General features: G+C 40.3%; 1 protein-coding gene across 1 annotated transcript; it reads right to left on the reverse strand.

The window, feature by feature from the left end:
- Positions 1-10929: 10929 nt before the first annotated feature.
- Positions 10930-11868, reverse strand: LOC123928250 (olfactory receptor 10J5). Its single transcript, XM_045983332.1, has one exon. It carries the CDS (start codon positions 11866-11868, stop codon positions 10930-10932), a length of 939 nt encoding a protein of 312 aa, XP_045839288.1.
- Between the last annotated feature and the right edge of the window lie 2842 nt (positions 11869-14710).

Here is a 14710-nt window from a genome sequence, read left to right on the forward strand (position 1 = left end):
CCTGGGTGGTTCAATGGGTTAAGCCTCTGCCTTCGGATCAGGTCATGGTCTCAGGGTCCTGGGATCGAGCCCCACATCGGGCTCTCTGCTCAGTGGGGAATCTTCTTCCTCCCACCCCCACCTGCCTCTCTGCCTACTTGTGATCTCTCTCTGTCAGATAAATAAATAAAATCTTTTTTAAAAAAAAGAATCATTCTTTCACTGCCCATTGTCCAAAATCTGAAAGTAGATTTATGTATATTTCTACTTCATAATTTTGTATGCTGCAAGGACTAAACAAATAGTGGTTATTCCCTCCTGCCTGACTGGAAGCAGCGATATATAATTGTACAAATTTGTGTGCCATTTATCAATTTACTTCCCTTCAATTTCAAATTTCCTTCCTTTGCTTTCTTTGAAGAAACCAAACTGGGCCCCCGACCCTGGGCACATTAAGCTGTGTCTGGGACAGGGCCCTGCAGACGTATTTCAGGAGAAGGGACTTTCCATCCTGGGCCCCAAATGCTCTACTTGGCAGGTTTCTGTAACATGCACTGGCTTCATCAGCACCAAGGTCTTACAACATGGGCGGCTTCTCTAGCATCCAGCTCCTGTGGTTCATGACAAATCATGAACACCCAGAAATAAGCAGTTTCCCTCAGCATCCCTCTTTGCATAGTGTCCAAAAAGACACCATCCTTGGAATAGTTTTCCCCAGCAGGCTAGAGGACACATTTCTGGCCAATTCCAAAGGGAGTCACAGTAAGTCAATATCATACCCTCGCTAATAAGGTCCAGATCTTAACCTTCATACAGAAAAGGTTGCCTCTTCCTTGGGTGTTTGCTGGGTTTTTAATATTCATCTTTATTAAATTTTCCTGAATGCACACATGAGGTTTCTGAATCAGAGCAGATTTCTTATTATGCTCCCTGCACAATCAACAGTCAGGATGACATTGGAACATTAGTCTCCCCACATTTGTAATCCTGCAGAATGATGTGATAAGAGCCAGACAGAAAATATATCCTTACAAGTGGTACACTTACTCTGGATTCAAGAGGTGAAGAAATAGGAATGTCCTCCATTGGTAACAGGGAAAGACACTATTCTTCCTCTGAGTGTCTCCTTGGAGACAGGATGTGAAGGATCTTTAATCCTTTGTTATGTAAATAAATCTCTCCAGGAGGAAGATAAACCCAGGGTCTATGGCTTTTACAACTTACAAAATTTCTTCACCGCTCCAAACTCCACCCCTTTTGAAATGTAAACAAGCAGGGAGATAATACTCTAACTCAGGTGTCTAGCCTAAATAAATAAATAAATAAACAAACCAACCACCCACCATTGGCTCTGGGGAAGGTAAGTGCAGCTTTATTGTATAGAAGCAATTAGCTCCATCATTAGAGAAACACCTGGCTGCAGAGCTAATCTTCATTGTAGGTAGAAAGTAAAATAATTCTAGGGGAAATAAAAGCAAACCCTTTATTCTTATAATGTGTACATTTCCATGGTTCGGGAACACTAAAATTCCGGAGAATATTTGTCTTCCTACCCTACCCTATCTTAGGCCTGGCGATAGTGGCAGTTCTTTTATCTGCCGTTCCAATGTTCTTTAGGATCACCTTTACTAATTGCTATCAATATTTCATTGCTCCAGTTCCTTGAAGTTAATAATTCTTTATATTAAACTCCCTATTCTAATTACTGTGACAGGTCTTCAAATTAGACCCTGACTGATGGAGAATCAGGATTTACCCTCCCATTTACGTCTTGCTAAACACCTGTAGTAATTGCTACTTTCTGTTCAACAGATCCAATTTGTACAATCTCATCAATATATTTGATAAGTGTGAGGTTTTATGAAATGTTGTGACAAGCAAGATTTCTGTGGTCTATACAATGACAGGGAGAAGGATGGTCCTAGCTTTACAGCAAGACAATGCATATATATCATTGGTCCTCCCAAATAAAAGCAACTGCTTCCGGTTACCTTGAAACTTGGCATGTAGAAAAATTCTTTATCCAGGTCAATAGTTACATACCAAATAACATGTCAATTCATTCCAGCAAAGATAGGACACCTGAGGACAAGAACTGCAACTGATCACAAGGTGATTAGGTTGACAATACCCCATAGTCATTCTCTAACATACACAGGACTTCTTCACAGGCCAAACAAGAAAAATTAAATGGAGATACAATGAGTGTTACCATCCCTGTTTTCCTTCAAGTCTTTTATAGTGCCGTGAATCTCTACAATTTCCATAGTAATACAATAGTGCTTCTCGTTTATTATCTCGGTAGGAAGAATACTTGCTACTAAAAGGGTAATCAGGGAGCCACTGTGGGGACTCTGCCAACTGCTAAGTGTATCTACCCTCATTTCATATTCAAGAATTGAGGAAATAACCACCGGGTGAGACCTGGAACCAAATGGCCCACTGTGGGTCAGATCCGAGCTAACACTCTATCTGTCACCTGACATCAATCACCACAGTAGAGTCAACCAGTCCAGTCTCTCCACCAGGTTCCAAACCTATATCAATCCAAGACCCAGAGCCTCCTGACTGAAAAGGAGGCCAAGTCTCTTTGAGGAAGTATCCTGCAGCGTTAATGTAAATACACACTCTAAGTCTTCCACCCAGCCTTCCCCTCCAAAGGGGACTTGTGCCGGTGTATTAGAGTGACCTTACTGAGAGATAGAAAACACGTAGACCTTTTAAGAACTACTTGATGTGGACCCTGAAGTGATGCCAATGTCTTGGGACCCGAAATCTCACCATGGCTCACCAATCAAAATGGGGGCTCACAGTGGTCATGTGGATGAAATGGCATGTGCGAAGGATGTCAGTCGGCCTCTTTCCCCAGCTACCTAAGCATTTGTTCAAAGGTCCAGGAACAGAGTGGCCATATTGGCAGGGGTAACCTCAACAATAAGGATGCCCCCTTACCAAGACTGACCTAACACTATTGTTGAACACCTACACTGCCACAAACACAGACCAACCCACAGCCCTAAATGTGGCACCATTCCTTGTTAAGAAAAACAAGCCAGCAAGCACAAACACCAGCCCAGTGGTAGGTTAATTATATTGGACCTCTTCCATCATGGAAGGGGCAGAAATTTGTCTTTGCCGGGATAGGCACATATTCTGGAAATGGATTTGCTCTCCCTGCCCATAATGCTTCTGCCAGCATCTGCCAGCATACCGTCTGTGGACAGTCAAAATGCCTTAGCCATCATCACAGCATTCCCCAGCATTACAGCTGATCAAGAAACTCATTTTGCCGTTAAGGAAGTACAGCACTAGACTCATGTTCATGAAACTAGTCTTACCACATACTCCATCATCCAGAAATAGCTGATGTATTGGGAAGATGAATAGCCTACTAATGACAGGGTTACATCACCAGTTGAGAAATATCTTGAAATGACAGAGTTCCGCTCTGAAGAAAGCAGTGTAAATTTTTGAATCAGACAATTCTACAACCAGAATTCATAGGTCTAGAAATTAAAAGGAGTAAAAGAAGCTGCTCCTTTCGCTTATTACATCTAATAACTCACTTGCAGAATATTTCCTCATGTGCCAGCATCCTTGAGCTCCACGGGTCTTCATCTCCTTGGGGAAAATATTTCCACGAGGGAATAAAAAGATGAGGCCACTTCCTGGCCATTTGTGGCCCCATGTTGCCTGAACCAACAGGCAATCTCATTAAAATTTGTTATATTAAGTTTGCATGTCCTAGTATTCTGATTTCTGTCTCTTGAATGGACCACGACTGATACCCTACTTCTCTGCACTAAGTATAGTGTGTCATACTTTCTACGCACTGCTGGATCTCACTTGTTTTAATATCCTACATTTCAATATCTTATTCAGCTCAAAATATTTTCCAATTTCTATTTTTTTAATTTTATTTTTTCAGTGTTCCAAGATTCATTGTTTATGCACCACACCCAGTGCTCCATGAACTAATCCATCAGTTACCACTCTTTTAATTTCCAAATACGCAAATATTTTTTCCAGATTTTTAACTTATAACTGAACTCCATTATGGAGTTCATTATGGAGAAAACATAGTTTGTATATTTTAATCCTTATAAATTTATTGAATCTTGTTTTACAACATGTCATGTGCTGTTGGTTCCATGTGCACTTGAGATGATATTCTGCCATTAGTCGTAATGTTCTAAAAGTATAAATAGATTCAGTTGATTGAAACTGAAACAGCTTTTTTAGTACTTATCTTCTGTCTACTCAATTGCTAAGAGAGAAGTATTAAAATCTCCAACCAGAACTATAGATTTATTGACTTCTCTCTTTAACTTAGTTTTTATTTTGGAGCTCTAGGATTAAGAGCATGCTCATTTAAGACTGCTAGGTCTTATGGATGGCTTTTATCTTAATAAAATCCCTCTTTCTAGTAATATTTTTGACACTTTATCAAAATTTAATTTAAACTTTATCAAAATTTAATTTAAATATTAAATTTAAAGTACAAATGAGAAGGAAGTTGAGGGAAATTGGAAGGGGAGGTGAACCATGAGAGACTATGGACTCTGAAAAAGAACCAGAGGGTTTTGAAGGGGCGGGGGTAGGAGGTTGGGGAATCAGGTGGTGGGTAATAGGGAGGGCACATATTGCATGAAGCATGGGTGTTGTGCAAAAACAATAAATACTGTTGTGCTGAAAAAATAAATAAATAAAAATTTAAAAAATAAAGTACAAACGAAATAACGAAACTTTGATAAAATCAAAATACTTTCTTTATTGCCAGAAATGTTATAGGGATTTCTGGAAGGTATAACCACTCCAGTATATGTATAGAGAGAGTTTGTATTGTATATCCTTACCCCCTTCTTTCAATTTATGTATTTCAAGTATCTCTCTTATTAATAGCATAGATTGTCTTGCTGGGTTTTATCCATTCTGACGTCTGCCTTTTTCATGGTTAGTATATTTAGGTTGAACATAATTATTAATATTGTTGGGCTTAAGTCTACTGTTCTGTTGTTTTTAATTTGCCCTGTTTGTTATTTGTTCCTCTGTCCCTCCCTTTATTCCTTCTTTTGAATATTTTGTGCTCTGTTTTCTCTACTGCCTTCTTAACTACACTTCATTGCTCTATTAACACATGCATTTTTAAATTAAATATTTTATTTATTTGAGAGCATGCACATGCAAGCATGGGCGGAGGTGCAGCAGAAGGAGAAGCCAACTCCCTGCTGAACAGGGAGCCCAGTGCAGAGCTCCATCCCTAAGACCATGACTCATGGTGAAGGTAGACACTTAACCAACTGAGCCTCCCTGGTGCCCCTTAACACATGCATTCTTAGCCTATCACAATCTTCCTTAGGGTTAAAATTGTACCACTTCTTGTCAAAGGCATCTCAAGAGTGTAGTTAAATTTACCCTTCGTTGAGCTACAGTTATATGTACAACATGTAGATACATTATGAGTCTCATATTTTTAAAATATATTCCTTAAAAATCATTCAGAGAAGAAAAACAGAATATGTTATATTTACTCACTATTGCCCATTTCCTGTCATCTCCATTTCTATCACTTGCATCTGGTGTCCTCTCCCTTCAACCTGAAGAACTCGTTTTAACATGCTGATAGTACATAAATTAGCTCAATATTCACTTACCTGAAAATATCTATTTCACCTTTGTTTTTGAATGATTATTTTTACTGAATTTAAAATTCTGGCTTAACACTAAAAAATGTCATTTAATTGTTTCCTGGTCTCCATAGTCTCTAATTAGAAGGTATTGTTTATTCCCTGATGTGTAATAGGTTTATGTTGATCTGATGACTTTCAAAGACTTTCCTTTATTTTTGGTTTCAAAAATTTGAACTCGGAAATACAGAGATTTGATAATCTTTTCACTTATCATACTTGAGATTCATGGAGATTCTTAGATCTGCAGAAGTTTCTATTTCTCATTAATTGGTGAAACTTTTGGCAGTAGGTCAAGTACTTGACGTGTTCTATTCTCTTTTTGAGGCTCCAGTTACATGGACATTAGACTTTTCATAATGTTGCATGAATCACTAAAACTTCATTTTGTTCATTTTTTGTCTTCCTCTTATTCTAGAATTTATTGATCTTCAGTTTAACTGACTCTTCTATCAACTCCAATACACTATTTACAAAGTAGCCAACATTTCGTTTTAAATATTTTTTCTTTTCCTTCCCATGTTGAGCATTTTATAACTGTATGTGAGATCATCCATTATGATGACCCATTACAGAAATTTTGGATTCGTTAGTTGTGGTGCACTTGCTGTCTCTGTGTAGACACGATGTTGGGACATCCCCCCAAAGCAGTATTTGGACACACCAAACTCATTCAGTGTGACCTGTTCCTACCATACAAAGGACATACAAAGATGAAGGTCACCAACTAGGTTATGCCGTTTTCTTCTCTGTGGTTCCATGGTTTTCATGTATAGCACTAACCTTTATTAAAATGGGTTGCAAGTAAATTATTAGCCACTCAACAGCAAGGCTCGAGTCTTATTTCTGTATCCCTACTACCTAAACCAGTGGCTGATACTCAGAATGGACAGGCATAATTATTGATGTAACAAACGGAATTGTTTAAAAATTCAGGAATCCTATAATGCTAACACAAAACTCAAAAATCCAAGAAAATGTGGGTCATCTAATTCAGAAGGAAACAGTCTATTATAAGCTCTGTTCCAAGTGCAGACATCAGTGAACCATGAGATAAATTTAAGTGCCACGTAGTAAATATTTAAAGAAGTATATTCATGATCTTCAATAGGCTTTGTTTACAAAGGCAAAGGAAGAAATAGGACATTTCAGAAAGCGTCCATCGCTACTGATTGAAATGAAGCTTTAGCATTTAAACATAAGGTTTACTCCTCTTACCTTGCTTGCTGGTCAGAACAAGGTGTGTGCATATGCATGGAACAAGAGCGTGGCATTCAGAATCAACAGATCTGTAAGGCTCACTTCTGTGTTCGTCCTCTCTTTGTTTTTAAGATTTTATTTATTTATCTAACAGAGAGAGAGATCACAGGCAGAGAGGCAGGCAGAGAGAGAGGAGGAAGCAGGCTTCCCACCAAGCAGAGAGTCCAATGTGGGGCTCGATCCCAGGACCGTGAAATCACGACCTGAGCTAAAGGCAGAGGCTGAACCCGCTGGGCCACCCAGGCGCCCCATTCGTCCTCTCTTTAATGGTGCATGTGACCTTGGGAAAGTCACTTCATCTATCCCCATTATATTCATCTGAGAAATGAAGAAGTACTATGTCCCTTACAGGAGTGCCAGGAAACTTGAGTGAGGTCATGAATGGGAAAGACCGTTGTGAACTATAAAGAGCTACATAAATATTAGAGATATTTATTACATAGTAAAAATAAGGCATTAGTGCTTATCATGGCACTCATCACATCTAAAACTCCGAAATATTCTCTCTCCCCACAAAACACATGTGTGTGCTCATACATGCATGATCGGATACACACACGGAGACACACTTCAGCAAGGGTACAACACTGATTTGGAACCTTGCACCTTTTAAATTGGAGGGAAAGATGAACCATGAGAGACTATGGATTCTGAGAAACAAACTGGGTTTTAGAGGGGAGGGCGGTATGGGATGTGTTAGCCTGGTGATGGGTGTTAAGGAGGGCACGGATCGCATGGAGCACTGGGTGTTGCATGCAAACAATGAACCACGGAGCGCTACACTGAAAACCAATGATGTACTGTATGGTGACTAACATAATAATACATTGTGTATACCCCTGCGCAAGTTAAAGAAATGTGTGCCACATACTCCCTGGCTGCCTTTTGGCTTTATTTTCTTTCCTGCTGACCCCCCTCCCCTGACACATGTGTGCTCATTAAGAAAATGTTTGCTGTACTTACTGTTGGGAGAACTGCAACGACTCTCTCCTCTGATCCATCATGCATCACTGTAAGCAGGATGCGGACGGATCTCAGGTGAAACTAGTTTTCTCTAGAGAACCTATGAAGTCAACACCGAAAATTTTATTTCTGAAGTTCGAAGACACCTAATAGTTGATTTCATTTTTTTTCTAAAAAGTTTTAAAATACCTTAACTCCTGGCTTTATATGTCAAGCTCTCAATCACTTTTAAGTCTGTTATTAACTTGGTTATAGCTAAAATACACTAACCGGGTGCTAATCCAATTTCCTTCAAAAGGAGGATTTTTCTTTTGTCCAGTTTTAAGGGACGAACAAAATACATCCATGTCAATAGTTTATGAAGTGAGAACTGCTTGTAGGCAATCCCACAACGGGGAAAAAATGATTTCAAGTAGCTTTGCTGTTCTTTTTTCTGTTGGTTTACTTTAGGTGAGGGTAGTCTGTAAAGCAGACAGAGGGAATAGGACAGATCAATCCCAAAAAACCCTGCAAATCCCCAGATAGGACCTTATATTCAATAGGTGTTCACACGGTCATCTATCCTAAGACATATGAAGAGGCTGCTATTTGTCATGTTGGCATCTATCTCCTTTATAGCCACTTTATACCCACTGCAGCCTTTATAGGAGCTCAGGCTCCTTCCCTTCCCCTGACCACCTCCTAGACTTCCACTGACCCAAGACCACAGAAAGTTCATTAAACATCAATGAATGCTTTCCTGACCTTAACAGATCTGAGCAGTTCTCTGTTTACAACACCCCTTACCCCAAACAAGAATCCTGTGCACGTGCCGGTAGCACGTTTTTGCCCTTTATGCTAATTTGTCTCCCCAACAGAACTGTGAATAACACAAAATGCCCTGCATTCCTCATGGTTGAGGAATAGTTCCTGTAGACCAGTACCTGCAAGTAGTCCATGGCTTGACACAGTGCTTGAAAAATAGAGATTTAATAAGATATGGGCATTTTTCTGATGAACAAAAGAGCTGAACAAAAAGATGACTAAAAGAATAGAGGTATTGGTAGCATGTGAGATGAAGGGGGGGGTAGAGCAATTCTGAAGGATGATGATAAAGACGAGGAAGAGAGATGGCTGGCTAACATGAGGGCTAAGCGTGACAAATTTAGGAGCCAGCAATAAAAGGAGTCACTGATCTGGATTCATCCTACTGGGAGGCTCTGTGGCCACACTGGCCTACACACCCTTGAACGGTCTGCTGCACATCCCTTGTGGGAGAGGAGTCCTCCATCAAAGCTGAAGCCATGCAAAGTAGGAGGACAGGAGGCTGCACCTGCTCATGAGGTAGGAGGGGAGTGGCAGGACTGATGTTTAAAAACTTAGGGGGTTTGGGGGGAAGGGGTGGGAGAAGGCAAGAAAACTCAGTAAGGATGAGCACATGTCCTTGTGATAGCCATCCACCCCGCTCTTCCTTTAGCCTCCCAGCCAGGCAGCTCTGACCCCCTCCATTTCCTCAACTTCATGAAAAAGCAGCAACATGAACATGGGCAAAAATGGACAGGGTCAAAGACTGCTTCTTTGGGAGAGTTTAAGGAAATTGTGGAAGCAAATGATCTATAAAAGAGGGAAGTTGGATCTTGTCTCATTTCTGCTAGGATTTCAGGGAAGAAATGGTTATGCCAGAGAAAATTTTCTATAAGAATATAAAGGAAAAGGCACATTCACCTTTGTACTACGATGTAATAATTTCAGAAAGTTCAAAAGCGCTCTGAGTTCTCTCCAAGCACTCCTTACAGGACCAGGACACCTCTTTTAGAGGGAGAGGAGTGCTGGTCATCAGCAGACATCAGCAGCTAACTCACTCCACTGTGACAGACGGTCACAGGGGACACTGCACAAAGACTCCCTCAGCCTTCAGCCAGTGACCTCAGAGGGATCTGTAGAGCAGAAGAAAATTACAGCTCACCTAGAAGAGGCTTCGATGCCATTCCAGTGGCCCAGAACAGACAAACACAAATGGAAAGTGAGGGGCAGGAGCCAACAGGGGGATGGAATAACTAGGAGGAGTGGGATTGTATGAAAACACGTTTCCATGTCTGTCTTAGTATCTTCCAGCTCAGTCTAGGTAGAGAGAAATTCTGACAGGAAGGTCTACAAAAATATTCAAACAATCTTCCTCGTTAAGGGTACACAATAATACAGCACGGTTATACTTATTTTGATATAAACACAGGAGAAGTATGAAGTTGTAACTGCTTACTGAGAGAAGGCAGTTTAATGGCATCTTCTTAGGATTCTAAAATCAGTACAGCCAATACCTGACTACTAACCTCAAACCCACTGCAGGTGCTACAGACCAATTAAAAATCTAGAAAACTTCCATAGGTTGGAAAACCATCTTTATGGAAAATGTATCTGTATAAAAGTATGGTGACAGAAATGCCACTGGTACGTTCCCTCCCTGCCTAGCTTCTAGGGAACAAGGGTTTTTGCCTTGTTCCACAGAAGGAGGGATATGCATAGAAATGAGTACTGTTGGAAGAGCTTACACGTTTGAGTAATAAAGTGAGTTTTGCTGAAGCTGTTCATTTTTTAATCAGCAAGAATTAAGGAAACACTTTCTGAAATTATCGCTACAAGGCAAATGTTTTAATTCCTGAGGATGAAAGCCACCCTTGGGCTGTCTCTCCTGCTTGTTTTTTTAAGACCCCATCCGTGTCTGCTCCAACAACCTCCTCTTCACATCTCCTTACCAGACTAGGTCAAGGACTCAACTGAGAGGAGCCAGGTGAAGTGAGGGCCAGAAGAGGTTCCCAAACCAAAATCCTGAGGCAAACAAGTAGTTCTAAATCTGGCTTGGGAGGATTCCCATATCTAAAGAATAATATTCACTAGAACATAAACCTGCTTTCTACCTTGTCCCCAGAGCATGAAAAAGAAAAGCATTTCTACTGTTTGACCTTATTCTCGAGAAGCACTGTATTTGATGAACTCCTGTACTGCGGCATGTTTGTGAGCAGACACACATTACACTGGGCTAAAGGTCTCCTGACAAAGTGATTCAATCTGCTGAGAAATGTTTTTTGCCTACAGCTCTGCATAGGGCATCCTTGACCTCCTTGTTTCTCAGACTGTAAACAACAGGGTTCAGCAAGGGAGTGATGATAGTGTAAGTCACAGAGAGAAGAAGGTCTTTTTCTATGGAGTTCTCAGACTTGGGCTTGAGGTAGGCAATAGAGGCACAGCCGTAGTGGACAATGACCACCGTGAGGTGGGAGGCGCAGGTGGCAAAGGCCTTCTTCCGGCCCTCGGCGGAGGCGATCTTGAGAATGGTGGAGATGATGAAGACATAGGAGATGAAGATCAAGCCCACAGGGACCAGGATCACAAATGAACTGACACCATAATTGATCATCTCATTGATAGTGGTATCAGTACAAGAGAGTTTCATGACTGGATAAATGTCACAGAAGAAGTGCTCCACCACGGTGCCACAGAAGGACAAGCTGAACATGGCTGCCACATGGAGGACTGCCATAACCAGGCCAGTGCCAAAGGACCCACATACAAACATGACACACACTCCTTTGCTCATGAGGACTGTGTACCTCAGGGGGTTGCAGATGGCCACATAGCGGTCATAGCCCATTGCTGTAAGCAAGAAGCAATTATTAGTGGCCAAGATGATAAAAAAGAACATCTGAGTTGCACAGCCTGCCAAGGAAATGGGCTGGTTATGGAAAAGGAGACCAGAAAGCATTCGTGGGACACTGACCAGCGTGTACACGGTCTCAGAACTAGCCAACATGCTCAGGAAGAAGTACATGGGAGTGTGGAGATGATGGTCAACATGGATGATGGTCACAATGACAACATTACCAGTTAGAGTTAAAATGTAGATGGCAAGGAAAACCACAAAGAGTGTTATCTGGTGCTTTCCGAAGATTGAGAATCCCAGGAAGATGAATTCTGTCACTTCTGTGAAGTTCTTTCTCTGCATTTTGCTAGATCAGTGTCTGAAAGCAATAAAGGAAGTCATCAAGGAGAACATTTTCATCAGCAATTGGACTGTATGAGAAGGGACAATAAAACCCGAAGTAAGTGAGCCCAATTCTTTCCTGTAGGACCACTGAGCCCAGGCTCGGGGTACTTGCACCTAAAGAGAGAGTTACCAGGGTGATGGGGAGGGCACGTTTTGCATGGAGCACTGGGTGTTGTGCAAAAAGAATGAATACTGTTACGCTGAAAAAATTAATAAAAGGGGGAAAAAAAAAAAATATAAAAAAAAAAAAAAAAAAAAAAAAAAAAGAGAGAGTTACCAGTGCCTCCTTGGGACTCAGCCATGTGTGCATTATCATTGTGGAATAAACCATTTCCTGTGCGTGGCCAAGACTGCTAAATAAACGCTTACCTCACATGCATCATACTGATGTAAGGGGAAGAAAACTACGAGGAGGAAGTCCTGCTCTGTGTCCCCACCAGTAATGACATCCACCACTTAGAACAAACTCTGTTAACCAGGTGACACAGAGAAGAGGGTTTCAGGGGGAATGATAGGGCACAATGGAGGAGTCCAGAAAGAGGAACTTGGAGAAATGGTCACTGGATTTGGTAATAATCACCAAGACCTTTTATATGGCATTTCATTCAGTTGAGTTCTGAATCTAGGGCTAATTTCAGAGGGCTAATATGGTCCAAACAGGTCATCAGAGCCTCAAAGCAGACTTTCTGCCATGGTCACTTCACTGTTTACTCAAGTGCCACTGAAGAGATCTCTTTTGCTGACTCGTCATCCTTTTAAGAGATGAAGTCAGGAAGATAGAATTGTGATGAGAGGACATTGCTTTGTCTCCACTGCAACAGGAGCATGTTAGAGTTAAGTCAAGGCATGGATACAATATCGCAAGCACCAGAGTTGAGACAAGAGGAGTAAGGAATCTACTAGCTGCTTTGGGCTAAACTGGCTTATTTTTTTTGAAATCTGGTGCACACTGGATTTGATATAATGTTGAGAAATAATTCACTGATTAGTCCCCTTTATCAGAAGGAACACCCATCCTATGCAGAGAGCATGCAGCTGATCCTATGGGTCTCCACAGTGGCCATTCCATTGTTTTCCCTCTTTTCATTTTCACACTAACTAAAACGCACTTCCTCTCCCACCCTCCCCAGTTCCCTGAAATTTGACTTCATCATGTTCACTTCCATCAAACTGTTCTCTCAAATGTCACCAGAGTATCCATGGCTAAAACTGTCAGACTTTGTTTTTTCTTCTTTTGACATTTCTAAACATTCTGCCTCCTGGAAACATTCTGTGACCTTGGTTTCCATGACACTATGCTAGCTCTCTCTCTTCTCAGTGCTCAGGTAGTTATAACCCTCCATGAATCTGCTCACTTCATCCACATAGTAATTGTAAATGCAATTCTATGCTTAATACTTGGCCCCTGCTTTCCTCTCCACACTGTCCCATAATGTTCTTCTGTTACTATGTCCATATAGAATGCTCCCAATTCTCTTTTTCCATCCATCTTTTCCCCCCAAGTCTACAACCTCCCGTAGACTTTATTTGTGGGCCTTGCAAACATAATTTTGTAATTTCAAAAGCAAATAAAACAGCTACCCTTCTGATATTCAGAAAAAAAAAATCTCTCCATCTCTATTTTTCCAACTTCCTCAGTGACCACACCATTATTCCAATCTATCTGAGTCAGGTTTTAGGTCCAGAGCTATTCAAAATCACAGTGATTTTTCGCAGTGAAATTCTTCCTTAAACACAGTCTCAAGTTTGTCCCAATTTCTGGATTCACAATGATTCAGCACAAGATTAGGATGCCCAAATCCTCTAACTGGGATAATAAAAAAAAATTCCTAATCTAAAATATATATGGAAATGCAAAGAACCAAGAATGCCAAAACAATTTCAAAAAAGAACAAAAGACTAAGACTATTTCATTTGGGGACTACAGTAATCAAGGTGGCATGGTATTCATATTAGACACAACTCAAAGGACCAAAAACAGTCCAAAAATGAGTCACACATAAACAGCCAATTGATTTTTGATGAAGTTCTAAGATATCTCAATGATATTTTCAACAAATGCTATAGCAACTGGATAGCTCTATGATTAAAAAAATAAATAAATAAACCCCAAACCTTACCTCATGCAATACACAGAAAATCATTCAGAATAAATCAAAGACCTCCATATAAGAGCCAAAACTAAAAATTCTGGGCAAAACTGAAAAATCTTCACAACCTTGAAACAATCAAGAGTTCTTAGCTACAAAACAAAAAGCATAAACCATAAGAAAAGCCATAAATTTAACTTCATAAAAACTAAAGTTTCCATTCTTCAAAAGATGTTAGAAAAATGAGAAAGTCACAGATTGGAAGAAAATATTCACAGTAGATATGAATAAGCTTGTATTCAGAATATATACAGAATTCTTACAACTCAATGCTAAGATATTTTTTAAGTTGGAAAAATATTTGGACATTTCACAAAGGATATATAAATGGTTGAAAAGCACATTAAAGATGTTCAATATCATATCATTAGCCATCAGAGAAATGAAAAATAAAACAATGAGGTTACCACTACACACCCACACCCATGGCTCACATTAAAACTTTAACACCGAATGTTGGCAAGGAGGCAAAGGAACTGGAACCCCTAAGCATTGTGGGTGGTGATACAGAATGGTATAACCAATTAGTACAACAGTTTCGCAAGTTCTCAGAAAGGCAAATATATACTAATCTCACGACTCAATGATTTTCCTAAGTACTTACACAAGAATTAAAACATGTCCACACAATGTCCACATCTGTGTGGACA

The sequence above is a fragment of the Meles meles genome, chromosome 17, assembly GCF_922984935.1.
Source record: "Meles meles chromosome 17, mMelMel3.1 paternal haplotype, whole genome shotgun sequence".
Lineage (NCBI taxonomy): Eukaryota > Metazoa > Chordata > Mammalia > Carnivora > Mustelidae > Meles > Meles meles.